The sequence below is a fragment of the Triturus cristatus genome, chromosome 7, assembly GCF_964204655.1.
Source record: "Triturus cristatus chromosome 7, aTriCri1.1, whole genome shotgun sequence".
In the NCBI taxonomy this organism is placed as follows: domain Eukaryota; kingdom Metazoa; phylum Chordata; class Amphibia; order Caudata; family Salamandridae; genus Triturus; species Triturus cristatus.
Genome location: NC_140590.1, coordinates 754,736,213 through 754,752,241, shown reverse-complemented (window position 1 = coordinate 754,752,241; position 16,029 = coordinate 754,736,213). Strand labels below are relative to the sequence as shown.

The window sequence follows — 16,029 nt, the reverse complement described above, 5'->3', positions numbered from 1 at the left end:
ACGCTCTTGGCTACATGCTCAACACAATGGTTTACTGACAATGTTGATGCTATCCCTATTTATTTCATTATTGTTACAATGGTGGAATATAACGTGTTCTGCTTTTACTAATGTGGTTACACCATGACAAGCCACTAGGCCTGACTTAATGATAATGATACCCCTTTACATTTTGATACCACATCTAGTGTGAGCGGGGGGGGGGGGGATTGTGATGATGGATTCAGGCTTGCTGGACATGCCAAATGTCCTGAGCATGTCACTAAAGGAATTTTCATGTTCCTGTTTATACGTATTTGTAAATTAATGCATAGTATTTCATAGTGTGTGTGTAATAAAGTAATTTTCCTTTTTACAAGAAAAAACACTGACTGGACAATGACTGTTGTCAATGCAAACCAACTAATTGGGCTAACTAGCCCAGACCATATTTCCTTTGTGGGCCGTGGACTGCTTTGCTACCCTGAGGGAGTCAAGTTCTACAAAAGGGTGCTTGGTTCCCAGTAAAGAAGAAGTTACATACCTATTATTTGTGAAGTACTGAGATCCTTCGCAACTAATAACCCGCTTTCTTACATAACTTATGTGGAAATGCTGAAAATATGTCATGGATTCTGCCCTTCTGGACCTAGATTGGACATCTCTCCTGTGGATGAGGTCTGTTGGTACAAGCATTAATTAGAAAAAGCTGATATTTATGAGATGCATGTAGATTATGTGAAGTACACACTGTTTATGGGAGCTTAGAAATGTAAAAATTACTTACCCTCTCTGGCCGAGCCTGATGATTTTTAAACTTTTACCATATTTATGTTTTATCCATTTAATTCCTTGTAACTGAGCATCAACAATCAGGGGCCATCGTTCTGTGTTGCACAGGATTGTGGCATTCTCTGTGGACATGCGATCACTGGGAAGGCCCTGGTTGTTCCAGGCAGCAATGGTTGCATCTTCAGTTAAAAGAGACAGCGGGTCCAAGCCCTCTGTTGCGGGAATAGGTACCTATGTAAAAAGTTAAATGCTTTCAGTCATATTATAATGTGGTTACCAAAATTACTATTTTAGCAGATAAAAGTAGGTTTCTGAGAAATGTATCACGTTAAACCTGTTCCACTGTTTTGTCTAAGAATACCCGACAAAGCCCTACTTTAGCTTATCCAGACACATTCAATTTGCTCTTGTAAATGAAGATATCCAAATGATATCAGAAGCAAAGTTGCGAGGTTGAGAAAGGAATGGTTGGGATGCAAGACTCCTTGTATCATTTGAGTTTGGGCATTATTTAGATGTTGGCAAACAAAGTTTAACTTCGTCAAGGAGAGAGAGTAAATGCCAAATTTTGAGATGTCCACTTGCACAGCAGACCTCTCTAGCATTGGCAGGAACCGCCATTACGGCAGCTCCTGTCAATACATTGAAAGTTTGACGGACGGCTTCATTCACAGAATGAAGACGCATGGCAAACGTACACTTTTTTTTTTTAATTTTCCAAAACAAAAAACCCAAAGTTGGATTTTTGGGGGAAAATAAGAAAAAATCAACGTTACCCTCACCATGGGAGTTTTTTCCCCAAGTGAGTGGGGCATTTTGCAGTTTGCACTGCCCCTTACTGCCAGATATTACTTGGACGTGACGGACAGTGAAAACTGGCCATGTGTTTGCCCGCTCTAAATTGGCTGAGCTGACACATGGCTAGACATCAGACTGCCCTTACTCTGTAGAGCCGTGAGAGGTTTATGTCTGCAGCGGAGATCGAGAAGGCTCAGCTGTTGACATACCAACGATCTGTCTGATCTTCAGTGTGGCGGCGAGGTTACTCCATCGCCATTGTGATGAATACCCTCTCTGCCAAACGCTAAATCAGACTATATGCATGAAAATTCTAGAATTTGGTAAGGGACTGTGACAAATGCAAGTGATCCGTTGATGCATTGAGGATCATTTAGTGATTCTCTCTCTGACTTTGACCACTCTAAGAATAAACGAGAGATGCTGAAAAATAAAGTCACTTACCTAAAACGATTGCTTTTTAGCATAGGTATTCTTTCCAGATTCATATGCTTTAGATGTATTTTTTCACAATGCTTCTTCTACCGTTAATGGCCCTGCCAACAACCGAGAAACTGCACAGTAATCACCCAGTCCACACTGCCAAAGTTGTTGAAGCACAGGTGCAGACTGATGCCATGAGCCAGTGTAGAGAAATGTGAGCCGGGATTGCATAGGGGTGAATGCTGTGTTCAATATTCAGCACTCAAAGGATAACATCTCCAAGAGGTGGAATGACTTGCAGAGGAAAATCTTTCTTTTATGGCCAGTCCCAGCAACATGCATTTGGGACAGCTGGTAGACCTCTCAGAACCCTCAACCTCAAGCCATGGGCAAATAAGGAGTTGAGGCTGCTGCACACCAAATGCATTCTGGGCATCCAAGATGGAGTGTACAGTGGCAGGTATTGTGTAAACATGTCTCACAAATGATGTGCAACTCTTTCCTTTGCCTGGAAAATCTTGTCTTCTCTTGTACGCAATGACATGTTCCCACATATGTTGTCACACTGGGTGGCAGTGCAAAGTAGTTTAAGAGAAATGTTCCATCACACCTCACTGGTGCCTTCTCCCAAAACTTCAGAATAATACATTAGATACATTTTACAAAGACTGCCGTTGCACACCAATGTAGGAGGGCTGGCTTAGTATAAAGCAAGTTACTTACCTGTACACTGTGGTTCTCCAGTAGTCATATTTTTTTATAGATTCACATGCTTGAATCTTCCCTGTCATGGTGGGACTCTCACGGTAACAGTAAAATAGCAGTACCAAGCTTTAAACTTAATTCCCCTTGGAATTCAATAGCATTTAGTAAACAGTAAGTATAATTTTAGAACATCCAAACTCCAGCCAATCGCAGCATAGACACAGAGGGGCCGATTCACAGAACTTACTTAAGACAAAATCCTAAACTTACTACTTTTGGTATTCACAGAAGTTAGGATTTTGTCTTAAGTTTGACTTAAGACAAACTTAAGTCAGACTTAAGACAGACTTAAGACAGACTTAAGACAAACTTAAGACAGACTTAAGACAAACTTAAGACAAACTTAAGACAGACTTAAGACAGACTTAAGACAAACTTAAGACAATATCCTAACTTAAGTCTGTCTTAAGTCTGTCTTAACTCTGTCTTAAGTTTGTCTTAAGTTTGTCTTAAGTCTGTCTTAAGTTTGTCTTTAGTTTGTCTTAAGTTTGTCTTAAGACAAATTTAAGACAAAATCCTAACTTCTGTGAATACAAAAAGTAGTAAGTTTAGGATTTTGTCTTAAGTTAGTTCTGTGAATCGGGCCCAGAGTATCTATCCCCTACAGGGCCACCATAGCTCAGATTTCAAGCATGAGTACAGTTATCCGAATAACAGAGGTATGGATAGGTGAAGCTGAAAGGGGAGGACGGAGGGCCGCATGTGAATCCATAAAAGATATCAATACTAGAAAACCACAGTGTACAGGTAAGTAACTTGTTTATTCTCCAGTATTGTATCTTTTGAAGATTCACATGCTTGAATCCGAATAGCAAGCAGTAACAATGTACTAAAGGAGGTGGTAAAAACAGGTGAACCATCGCACCATGTGACCTAAAACAACAGATAATCAGAAGCATACAGTACAAATATTTAAAAAGAGACAATCACCAAACAGCATCATAGGAAAAAGAAAGAGACCTAATAAGAAAAGGCCTACCTTATGCGAACAGACGAAGCAAGGCTGCTTGCCCAACTGCAATATCCCCTTTTCGCCATGTATCCAGGCAATAGTGCCTCATGAAGGTATGGACGGTTGTGAATGTCCCTTCCCTGCAGATGTGGTAAAGACACTCCTGCAAAAAGGGCTGAGGATGCTACCATCATCCTGGTGTAGTGAGCAGTGATTATAGATGTAAGCGGGAGTCCTGCTTTCTCATGGCAGAAGATTATAGTCAAGGAGACCCAGCGTACAATAGATGCTCGCATCGAGGGCTGACCCTTCCTAGGGGTGGAGGAGGCGATGAGCAGCTGGATTGATTTATGGAAAACATTTGTCCCTTTAAGTAAAATTTTAGGCAACACTTGATGTCCAAAGGATGGAGGGCTCTCTGCAGGTGTAGACGAAGAGTGAAAATAGGAAGGCAGATCCACCAGCTCATTGAGATGGAACGTGGTAGGCCCCTCTGTCCTGATAAAACTGCGGGTAAAGCTTTGTTGCAGCAAAGGCTTGAATCTCACTAATGCGTCTAGCAGACGTGATGGCCAAAAGAAAAGCTATATTCCATGAGAGATACTCGAAGGGAGACCTCATAAGTTGTGACAAGAAAATGTTCAACTGCCAGAAGATTGGAGGAGGCCTATTCAGTGGGTTTTATTTGCGTTAAATTAGTCAGGGATTTGGCCGTGTGGGAGTCAGATTTGAATTACTATAGTGCCTCATCCACGTGCTTGCCGAAGAGATATTTGCAGTCAAATGGCAAATTCTGCATTTAGCCTGAACCTCTGGGCGGAATGTTGTTGCCCTAGGCCATTCCTGCCTCCTTAACACTGCAGCTCCTGCCATTTGCCTAAAGGCGGTGGAAGAAATATCCAGCTCCACATCTATGATCCACAGGGTGGAAAAGCACATTGACGGTGCAACGCCAAGCTGGACCATCGACGGTGAAGCTCTCGATGACAGAGATGTTCTGACAGTTGCCGCCACCAATGACATCACCACTTCTGTCTCCGACAACGCTATGGCAGTCGTCGTCCCGAATGTCGACGTCATAGAAGTTGCCGCTGATACAGTTGACGGAGTACCAGTTCCAGCAGAGACGGAGGCTTCTCCTCACTTGGAGTCCGAATCCCTCACCGATTTACTCTTTTGTAGCAAGAAGAGCAGTCTTCCCTCATGATTCTACAGGGTTTTTGAAGAGTAAGTTCGACAATGCTTACAGTCTCTGGGCTTATGATCCGGATATAAGCAATAGAGGCATTCCTTATGTGGATGCTCAGAGAAAAGCCTGGACTTTCCACAATCTTGCAGTGCCTGAACAGCTCTTTTTTAGATTCAGACATTATGAGGAAAAAGCAGAAAATGAATACTCACTTTCAACAGTTCCTCAACGGAAGAGATGGTTGAAGAAAAAGAACTGCCAGCTGGAAGTTGAAAAGGGTTTAGTAGAAACACCGACTGAGCAGAGCTCAGGGAGACTCTCCAACACAAAATGCAGTAAGAAATCTGAGGTATGTTGGCGAAGCAGGGGATAGATACTCTGGGTCTATGCTGTGATTGGCTGGAGTTTCCAAGTTCTAAAATGATATTAACTGGTTACTAAAGGTTACTGAATTCCAAGGGGACTTAAGTTTAAAGCTTGGTACTGCTATTTTACTGTTACCCTGGAACTCCAACCACGACGACGGGGGAAGATTCAAGCATGTAAATCTATACAAGTAAGTGATAGCTGTGGAAAGCAGCCTTCAGACTTAGTCCAGAAGGAGTGTTAAGCAGCTTGTTTTACCAGAACTAATAACATAGTGTAGGTTACATGAAAAGGAACCACACTCTGCGTTGGCATACTCTCGTGGAGAGCTGCTCAATCTTAATACTCCCTTACTATCCTACAATTCCCTTTGTGCTAAAGTTGGACCCTCCCACACCGTGGGCCCCTTTAGCTGTCGTTACTGTAGATGGAATTGTAACTACCCGGAGCCACCCTCACCTGAAGACACACCTACCCAGGACTACACATGTATTTATGTCAATGCAAGGTCCCTCCCCAAACACTCTATCGAAATATGGGACATATTACAGGATAGCAAACCTGATTTTGCTTTTATTACGGAGACTTGGCTCGGCGAGCACAATACCCCGGATATTACTGCAGCCCTACCAAATGGGTACAAAATCATTAATCTCAATCGACCAATTAAGAGAGGAGGTGGAGTGGCCATGATATTTAAAGATAGCTTTTTATGCCGTCAAGAAACAGTCACACAACTAGGCAAACACGAAGTTTTAATTATCTCCATCTCCATCAATACTCAGGTGATCCTCGGATGCGCGATCATCTACAATCCCCCAAATAGCACAATTGACTTTAGCACCCAACTTCTAGAACAAATCCTTCCATTCTGTCTCAACCATAAAAACAGTATAGTCATCGGTGACTTCAATGTTCATTTCGATCTATCTGATAATCCCCTAACTAAACGACTGGCCACAGACATGGAAATTATGCAATTAACGCAGAAAATAGCTCGCCCCACGCATAGAGCGAGGCACATGTTAGATCTTATATTTACTAACATATCGAAGACTAACATTACAAATATAACCCCTTTGACATGGACGGACCATTATAGGATAGATTTTACATTAAACCTACCTATAAAGACTAAAAGACCGTTAGCTCAACCGACTAACTCTACTAAATGTTGGAGTAAATTCTCTTTGGAAAAATTAAAGGAAGATTTCTCTCATATTCTCAACTCTGAAATGACATGCGAAGAAGAAATTTGTCTATTGCGTGGCAACATAGAGAAAACACTAGACCATTGCTCGCGGACTCGCGCAACTAACCGATCCAAACCGAAAACCTCGGAGAAATGGTATGGCCCAGACCTAAAAATTGAAAAAAGAAAATGCACCACACTTGAGCATAAATGGAGAGTGAGTAGAAACCCCGAAGACAGAGCCACTTACAAACATCAACTGAAAATATACCACACCGCCATACGCAAAGCAAAGAAAGACTATCTTTCTCAAAAAATACTAGAGAATAAAAACTCGTCCAAGGAGCTTTTTAAAATAGTAAAAGAACTTTGCAATCCCCCCAGTCTGTTATCTAATTTAACGCCATCGCAAGAAAATTGCACAAAAATTCGTGACTTTTTTAGCGATAAAATTGACAAAATATATGCCTCTTTTACAAATAACAGCCAGGCCCCTGTGGAGTATCAGATGGACTCCACTTTGCAAGCCAACTGCTCTACCTTTGGCCCATTTTCAGAAGACGAGGTCACCAAAGCCATGTCAGAAATCAAATCAGGCTCGCCATGGGATGTCTGTCCACACTATATTTTCTCTCAACTAACTCCCATAATTGGCCCAGCAGTCACAAAAGTTTTTAACCAGTCCCTGGAGCAAGCTGTATTCCCAGAAGTTTGGAAAAATTCGGCGGTTATCCCACTACTAAAAAAGGCGGGCGCGGACAAAAACGACCCAGCCAATTATCGTCCCATTTCACAGCTCCCCTTCCTATCCAAGGTTTTAGAAAGACTGGTAACAAAACAACTGTCAAGTTATCTGGAAATCAACAATCTACTAGATGTCTCCCAAACCGGTTTTAGATCAAATAACAGCACAGAGACTACGCTCCTGGCTGTAATGGACGATATCCGAATGCAGGTCGATAAAGGCAAAACGGTCGCCCTGATACTCCTTGATTTATCAGCGGCGTTTGATACCGTGTCCCATAGACTGTTAATTCACATGCTTGCCGCAAAAGGAATACAAGGTAAAGCCCTAAATTGGCTGGAGTCCTTTCTATCAAACAGATCCCAGTCCATCTGTTTAGGTAACTTTACCTCTACCCCTCGAAAGATTAAATATGGAGTGCCCCAAGGGGCAGCATTGAGCCCAACATTGTTCAATGTATACGTCTCCTCATTGGCGTCGATTGGCAAGAAATGGGGCATTAATATCTGCTCCTACGCTGACGATACTCAGCTGATGGTAACCCTAAATGGGGAAAATGACGCCAAAAGTAGACTGCAAAACTGCCTGTCAGAGCTATCCAATTGGATGCATGGTCATTATTTAAAACTAAATGCTTACAAGTCAGAAATTCTCCTCTTCGGTGGGACTAAACAGCTCTGCGATAACACCTGGTGGCCAATTTCCTTAGGTTCTCCACCTAATCCCACATCGTCCGCAAGAAACTTAGGAATTCAGATGGACACCACTCTATCGATGAAATGCCATGTCACCTCAATATGTGGCAAAGGATTTGCCATACTAAAAAGGTTGAAACGGGTCTTCCCCTGGATACCACTGGAATGCAGACAGATCCTAGTCCAGTCGCTACTAGTTAGCAGGCTGGACTATGGCAATTCTCTATTTGTGGGTATGTCGGACTACTTATTTAGAAAACTACAACTGGTCCAGAATGCTGCTGCTAAAGCTGTTTGCAATAAGAGAAAGTATGATTCAGCCACAAGCTGCCTGAGAGCCTTACACTGGCTGCCTATGAGGCAAAGAGCCACGTTCAAAATGCTATGCATCGCCCATAAAACAATATACAATACTGGCCCTTTCATTCTACGGAATAGAATTAAGTTCTATGCTCCAGCACGGAACTTACGTTCACAAGCCTCAGCCAAAGCAGCCACCACATGGATCAAGCTATCCAGGATGGGCGGACATGCCTTTTCACACATTGCTGCTAAATGTTGGAATGATCTGCCCATCAACCTCCGACTCACGGACTCCTACCCCATCTTTAAGAAAAAACTAAAAACTGCATTATTCCCCATATCAGAATAATCAACAAGTCCCAGGAAACTGCCTTAGGTTTTACTGCTCAATATTGCAGCGCCGTGATATCCTGGTAGGATGAATGTTGCGCTTTACAAGTACACTTAACAATAACAATAACAGTACCTATAAACATAGTTATTTATTATACACATTCACTAACACCTTAGTATATCTCCTACCCCGAGATATAAACACAATACACACAATATTTCAATAGTAGAGGCCACCTTTTATTATCCTTCATTATCCTGCTCCTCGGATTCCCACTGCCGGTCACTGATGAGCGAGTTCGATAGCCTCAGATGTGAGTTACCGGAGGCTGTTTCTGACGGGTGGAAAAAGTAGCTGGAAACAGTCACAACGAGCCCTGACGTGATCGCCCGCTCGGAGCCGATCCTGTGGGCGGAAATCGACGACACGATCTGCCTGGCACTGAGGCTGGGGACGCTGTCGGAGGGAGAGGAAAGTGGACGGCGGCGATGACGCCGGGGCTCCCGTGTCTGTGACCGCGCATGCTGGGGATCATCGGAGGTGAGCGCCTGCTGCGGGGACGGAGGACGCGGGGAGCTGAGGATACACGAGCCGCCGGCCTCGTCCATGTGAGTAGGCCCTGGCGGTCTGCGGCGCGTCCCTCTCTACGAGAATGAGACGCATTGCCTGGCTGGTTGTAACTGCGGATGGTGCCTGCGCGATCCCACGTAGATGTCCCTTGCCCAGAACACGGACGCTGCTGAGAAGAGGTGGGGAAGCTTTACTGGCGATGTACTTTCACTGTAACCGGCTGGATCAGTATTCAGTCGGTTCCTGCCTAGTCTGCTGGCTCTGACTTTGTGCCTACACCTTATGATGGATGCTGGAGCGTGGGCATTACTGGTCATCTGGGTGGATTCAGCGGGGGTAGCTGATAGCTGCTGGGGCTGTGACACGGACACTGCTGTGATGCATGGGGGCACCGTACCTGACTTTTTAAATTGCTGAGCCCAACTGACTTGTTGGTTCCTTTGAATCTGCACACACACGGCTGCCTTGCTGCTTTTGAGTCTGCGGGAAGGCTCGGTGCTGGACTTCAGCGGCTGTACATCTTCGGCCTGCCAGGCTTGCACACAGCGCTTTACCTGAGTCTACACACATTACGGCCACACTCCCGGGCCGTATACAACCGCGACACTACAGACCAGCCCTTCCTTCTGGGTGTGAATGCGCTGCTCATGCACTGACTACCCTTCTCTCTGTTGCTCCTTAATCATTAGAAGGAGATTGTTGGACTCTTTTTGTCTAGCGCTCTACACCTTGCAGGCCGAAAACAGCGCACACCTGAGATATCATGACTGCACATCGTAAACTCCTCCGTCCCTTGTATCCCCCACCGTTGCTTCCGGAGAGGGATCTGTGGGGAGGCCACCGCTGACATGGGCAAACCGGAAAAAAATCAGCCACGTCTAACATTTGACTTACGTAAATGGGGTAAAACCTCACACACTGCGGCATCGGACTCAGAGCTGGACTCTGCTGCACCAGCTCCTACTGCCTTGGAGAAAACGCTATCTGCCATTCAAGCCAGCCTGCAGTCTATTGACAGTAAGATAGAGGCTCTTAATAGCCGCATGGACTACATCTTATCGAAATTGGACAAGCAGGCGGTGCGGATTGGTGAGGCGGAGCAGCGTATATCGGATACCGAAGATGGCCTGCAGCAGGTTGCTGCCAAAACTGCGGACATCACGCAACTGCTGGCGGTGATACAGGCGAAAAATTAGAACATTGAAGCGCGCTCTAGGCGCAATAATGTACGTATTTTAGGCCTACCGGAGTCCACCAACGTGGGACGACTTGAAGACTACGTCGAAGTTATGATCAGAGACATTTGTGAGCCTGAGAATCTGTCCACCATGTTTGCCATTGAACGCGCCCATAGATCTCTGGCTGCGTGCCCTCCTCCTGGTGCCCCCCCCGCGGCGCATTATCGCAAGACTTGTGAACTTTAGAGATCGGGATGCGCTGCTCCGTATCACTCGACAGAAGGGCACCATCAATTACCAGGGCAATGTCCTTTCCTTCTTTCCGGATTTTACTGCCACAGTTCAGGCGGCACGCAAGGAGTTCCAGAGAGTCAAAAAACTCCTTAGGAAAGAACTGATTCCATATGCAATGTTATATCCGGCCTGTCTCCGCATTGGTACTGGTGATAACGCAAAGATATTCGTAAACCCGAAGCTGGCCTTGGACCACGCCAAATCACTGCGATGGAAACAACGTTCCTCCACTCAAACTTCCGATGTTGATGACTGATTATGGCTCTTCCTCCACTATTGGGTACTTTTTGTTACGTTTGATGACCTCCTGCTTAGGATTGCACACAGTTGCTGTTGGTCGTTTATTTGGTATTTGAACTGGGCCCACCATTGAGTTACTGACATGCACTAACAATGTTTCCTATATAACATGTTGTATTTATTTCTGCATAATACGTTTGAGAAATCTGGGCAGCATTGTTCCTGGGAACTGGTTAATAAGAACAAGTTACTTACCTTCGGTAACGATGTATCTGTAAGAAACATTAGTTAGTTAGATTCCTCACCTTAGAATATCCCCAGGCGTCAGGCTGGATCCGGAAAGATTTTTGTAGCAATACCCTTGCACATCGCTAGGTGTCGTCTGCGGCTCCACGTCCGTCGTTGTCGTCGTGCGCCGGAATGACGTCGTCGGAGTACTTAGACGCCGCCCTCGCGCGCTGACGGCAGTTCTTGTACATAGCTTTCCGCGCCAAGAATGCAGAGCCATGCAAGAGACCGACACTGGTGCCAAAAAATCTAGGGCCCTGAAAAGGATAGCCTTAACCCTAGATGTCGGATCGCAGAACGGGGAGGATGGGTGGGTCGGTGAGGAATCTAACTAAATAATGTTTCTTACAGATACATCGTTACCGAAGGTAAGTAACTTGTTCATCTGAAAGAAACACGTTAGTTAGATTCCTCACCTTAGAATAGATACCCCAGCAATACCAACCCCGGTGGTGGGTCTGCGAACCAAGATCACACCAGAAAGTCCTGGAGAACAGAACGGCCAAAGTAGCCATCTCTCCGGACTTGGCTGTCCAGGCAATAGTGCTTGGCAAACGTGTGCAGTGAAGCCCACGTCGCTGCCTGACAGATGTCCTGCAAGGGGACTCCCCGGCCCAGGGCAGTAGTAGCCGCTGTGGCCCGGGTGGAATGGGCTCTCAGCCCAACAGGAGGGTCCTTTTTTGCCAAGGAGTAACAAATTTTAATACACAACACGACCCACCGTGAGATGGTCCGTTTGTGTACTGCTTTCCCCTTATTAGCTCCTACGTATCTAACAAAAAGTTGGTCGTCCACCCGGAACTGTTTGGTGCGGTCCAAATAAAAGGACAGGGCCCGTTTTGGGTCCAGACGGTGGAGCCTCTCTTCCTCTTTTGAAGGATGCGGAGGCGGAAAGAAGGTGGGCAACATGACAGATTGCCCGATGTGAAAGGGGGTCACCACTTTTAGTAGAAAAGAAGAACGAGTCCAGAGGACAACCTTGTCCGGATGAACCGAAAGAAAAGGGGGCTTAGATGACAAAGCCTGAAGCTCACTCACCCGTCTAGCCGAGGTGATAGCTACCAGGAAAGCAGTTTTCAGGGTCAGAAGACGAATGGGACAATTGTGAAGAGGCTCAAAAGGAGCGCAGATCAGAAAGGTCAGAACAAGATTCAAGTCCCACTGAGGAATTATGAAGGGGACAGGAGGGAACATGTGAGTAATGCCTTTGAGAAAACGTGATACAACAGGGGACTTGAAAAGAGAAGGCTGATCAGGAAGCCGTAAGAAGGCAGAGATTGCAGCAAGATAACCTTTCAAGGTGCCCAGAGCAGAGCCCTGCTGGGCCAAAGAAAGAAGAAAGAGGAGAACCTCAGAAAGAGGGGCGGAAAGGGGATCCACAGCCTTTGCTGTGCACCATGCCACAAATTTTTTCCACCGGCAGGCGTATACCGTCTTTGTGGAGGGACACCTGGCTGCCAGAATGACATCACAGACTTCAGGAGGCAAGTCAAATGGCATCAACTGCCGCCGCTCAATCTCCATGCATGGAGGTGGAGGCTGGACAGGTTCGGGTGGAGGACTGTCCCCTGCTGCTGCGACAGAAGGTCCTCCTGAAGAGGCAGTCGTATCGGGGGATCGATTGACATACTGAGTAGCTCGGGATACCAGTACCTTCGTGCTCAATCCGGAGCCACTAAGATGACTTGGGCCCGGTCGCGCCTGATCTTCTTCAGCACTCTGGGCAGAAGTGGTTTAGGCGGAAAGGCGTACAATAGACCGCAACTCCACTCGCGACGAAAAGCGTCTCCGAGCGAGTGCTGCCTTGGAAATTCCAACGCGCAGAACTGCTGACATTGCGCGTTCTCTTCAGTGGCGAATAGATCTAACCAAGGCTCTCCCCACTGTTGTGTTACAAAAATTTATAAAGCGCACGAATACCCGGAGGTGTCTTGGCGCTAGACCCAACAGTGACCCGCTACAACCTTGCCCCTAATGCTGAAAGAGCCAAGTCTTTAGTTGTCTCCTAAAAATAGTCAAGGAGCTGGCATTCCTGAGAAAAAAGGGAAGGGAATTCCACAGTTTAGATGCTCCGTAATAAAAACTGCGTCCACCCCAGTGGGCTTTAAATATTCTTGGAACAGCAAGTAATCGTGCTCCCGTGGACCGCAGCTGTCTGGTGGGACAATACCAAGAAAAATGATCCTGCAGAAACGAAGGACCAATGCCATGCAAGGCTTTAAAAACAATGCACAAGGCTTTAAAATCAATACGCTGGGATACGGGTAGCCAGTGAAGATTGCGGATTTCGTTGGAGACTGAGTGGTGTTTAGGGATGTCCAGTATGAGACGAGCTGCTGAGTTCTGAATCATCTGGAGTTTACGCAGGTACTACCGTTCTCTTGGTGTGATCAGGGATGTAAGGAAAAATGTTCCTGATTTTTTTAATGAGGAAATGCGATGCCGACACTACCGCATTTGTGTGGTGATGGAAAGAAAGTTTGTCATCCATAAACACACCCAAGTTCTTTGCCTTAACCACCGGATTGGGCGGGGAGCCCAACTCAACAGGCCACCACAGATCATTCCAAGGAGGCTGCACACTGCCGAAGATCAGGACTTCCGTTTTGCTGGAGTTAAGCATCAGGAAATGTTCTGTCATCCATTGATTTATTGCACTCATGCAACTTCTGAACTGCGAGGCCGGAGATTGTTGGGATTTAGAAGCTGCCACCACAATCTGGGTGTCATCGGCATAGGTGGTCAGGCTGAAACCAAATTCCCGAATAAGGGGCGCTAGTTCAGAGACATATATATTGAATAGTGTGGGGCTCAAAGAGCTACCCTGCGGAACACCACATGGAAGAGTGTAAGGATTTGAATTAAAGCCATCCATGGATACGGTGGACCTTCGATCAGTGAGAAAGGAGGCTATAAGTGCTTGTGCTGTATCTCCTAATCCTAGCCCCTACAAACATCTCTGCAGAAGGCGATGATCCACCGTATCAAAAGCCGCAGAGAGATCGAGGAGCACCAGAGCTGCTGCACCTCCACCGTCCATAACTGCCCTGATCTCCTCAGAGGCTTTGATCAATGCCAACTCCGTGTTATGATCCTTACGAAAGCCAAATTGAGTGTGAGCCAGTAACCCATTAGCATTAATAAATAGAGACAATTGGTTGTTCATTATTTTGTCCACTATCTTTGCTGGCAGAGGCAGTCTAGCAATGGGCCGATAGTTAGTAGGGTTGGTCGCATCGAGAGTTGGTTTTTTTAAAAGAGGTAAAATGGATGTCTCCTTCCAGCTAATCGGGAAAACACCGTAGGAGAACATCAAGTTAAAAATATCGGTGAGTTGAGGACTCACCAAGTTTGCCAGTTCTTGAAGGATTCTCGGGGGCAGGGGTCTGAAGGTGAACCCGATTTAGCTTGAAGGATATAATTTCTCACTGTGTCTATCGAGATCGGAGAGAACACAAATGGTGGGTACTTGTTGGTGCTTGGACTGCTTGGGTATAATAGAGGGCTAGAATCAGAAACCTCTCTGAAAGCTTTAAAGATGTCTAGGACCTTAGATTTAAAAACATCAGCCACCACTGCAGAAAGAGACCTTGCGCCACGTCCGAGTTCATACGCCATTCGTGATCCATCATGCACCGGCGGCTGAGTTCATCTGCTCTGGCGTTCAGAGAGCCCGCCAGATGTTGTATCACCAGGGTGATGCCCTGGTGTTCCAGCCATGTCCAGAGGCGCAGAGCCTCCTGACAAAGGGTCCACGACCCCACCCCGCCCTGTTTGTTGCAATACCACATGGCGGTGGTGTTGTCCGTGAACACCTGCACGACACTTCCCCGGACAGAGGGAAGGAAGGCTTTCAGTGCAACCCGGATCGCTCTCAGCTCCAAAAGGTTGATATGGAGTTGAGCCTCCGCCGGAGACCAGAGTCCTCTGATCTCCGCCTCTCCCATATGGCCCCCCCATCCCAGGAGGGACGCGTCCGTCACTACTACATGCTGCGGTTGGGGTAGGGAGAGGCATCTGCCGCTGACCCAATCGCAGTCCGTGAGCCACCACTGCAACTGTTTCGCAGTGCCATCCGAGATCAAGACATGGTCGGACAGGTTGCAGCGATGCTGGGCCCACTGCAACTTCAGGTCCCACTGCAGAGCCCGCATTCGCCACCTGGAGTAATGCACCAACAGGATGCAGGAGGCCATCAGCCCCCAGAAGCCGCAGCACCAACCTGACCGAAACCCAGGATAGATGCCGAAAGATGGGAATCAGAGCCTGAATATCCCAGACCCGCTGTTCCGGAGGATAATCCCGGAACTGCGCCGAATCGAGAACCGCTCCGATGAAGAGGAGCTTCTGGGAGGGTCTCAGGTGTGACTTCGGCACGTTGATGGAAAACCCCAGCAAATGCAGGAGGTCGGCCGTAGTCTGGAGGTGGGAGACGACTTGCTGGGGCGAGCCCGCCTTCAACAGCCAGTCGTCGAGATAGGGGAAGACTGGAACCCCCGATCAGCGCAGATGAGCTGCGACCACCGCCATCACTTTCGTGAACACCCGACGGGCACTGGTGAGGCCGAAGGGGAGCACGGTGAACTGAAAGTGCTCCTGACCCACCGTGAACCGCAGGTAACGCCGGTGGGCTGGCAGGACGGGGATGTGAAAATAGGTGTCCTGCAAGTCCAACGCTACCATCCAGTCTCCAGGGTCGAGGGCAGCCAGAACCTGAGCTAAAGTTAGCATCTTGAACCGTTCCTTCCGGAGGAAGGCGTTGACGCTCCTGAGGTCAAAGATAGGGCGTAGGCCCCCTTTGCCCTTCTTGGGAACCAGAAATTAGTGGGAATAGCAACTACGGCCTACTTCTGGACCAGGAACGCGCCCGACGGCCTCTTTGGCCAAGAGGGCCGTAACTTACTCCCGCAGAAGATTCAAGTGATC

The 16,029-nt window shown here is 46.8% G+C and overlaps 1 protein-coding gene across 2 annotated transcripts in view; it reads right to left on the bottom strand.

Moving 5' to 3' along the window:
- DNAH17 (dynein axonemal heavy chain 17) overlaps nucleotides 1-16,029 on the bottom strand; it is a 14,992,541-nt gene that overhangs the window by 2,867,044 nt on the left and 12,109,468 nt on the right. For both annotated transcript variants that reach the window (XM_085617470.1, XM_085617471.1), the window contains one exon: nucleotides 767-1,002. In XM_085617470.1, the coding sequence (XP_085473596.1) occupies nucleotides 767-1,002 (236 nt within the window). The remainder of the gene's footprint in view (nucleotides 1-766; nucleotides 1,003-16,029) is intronic.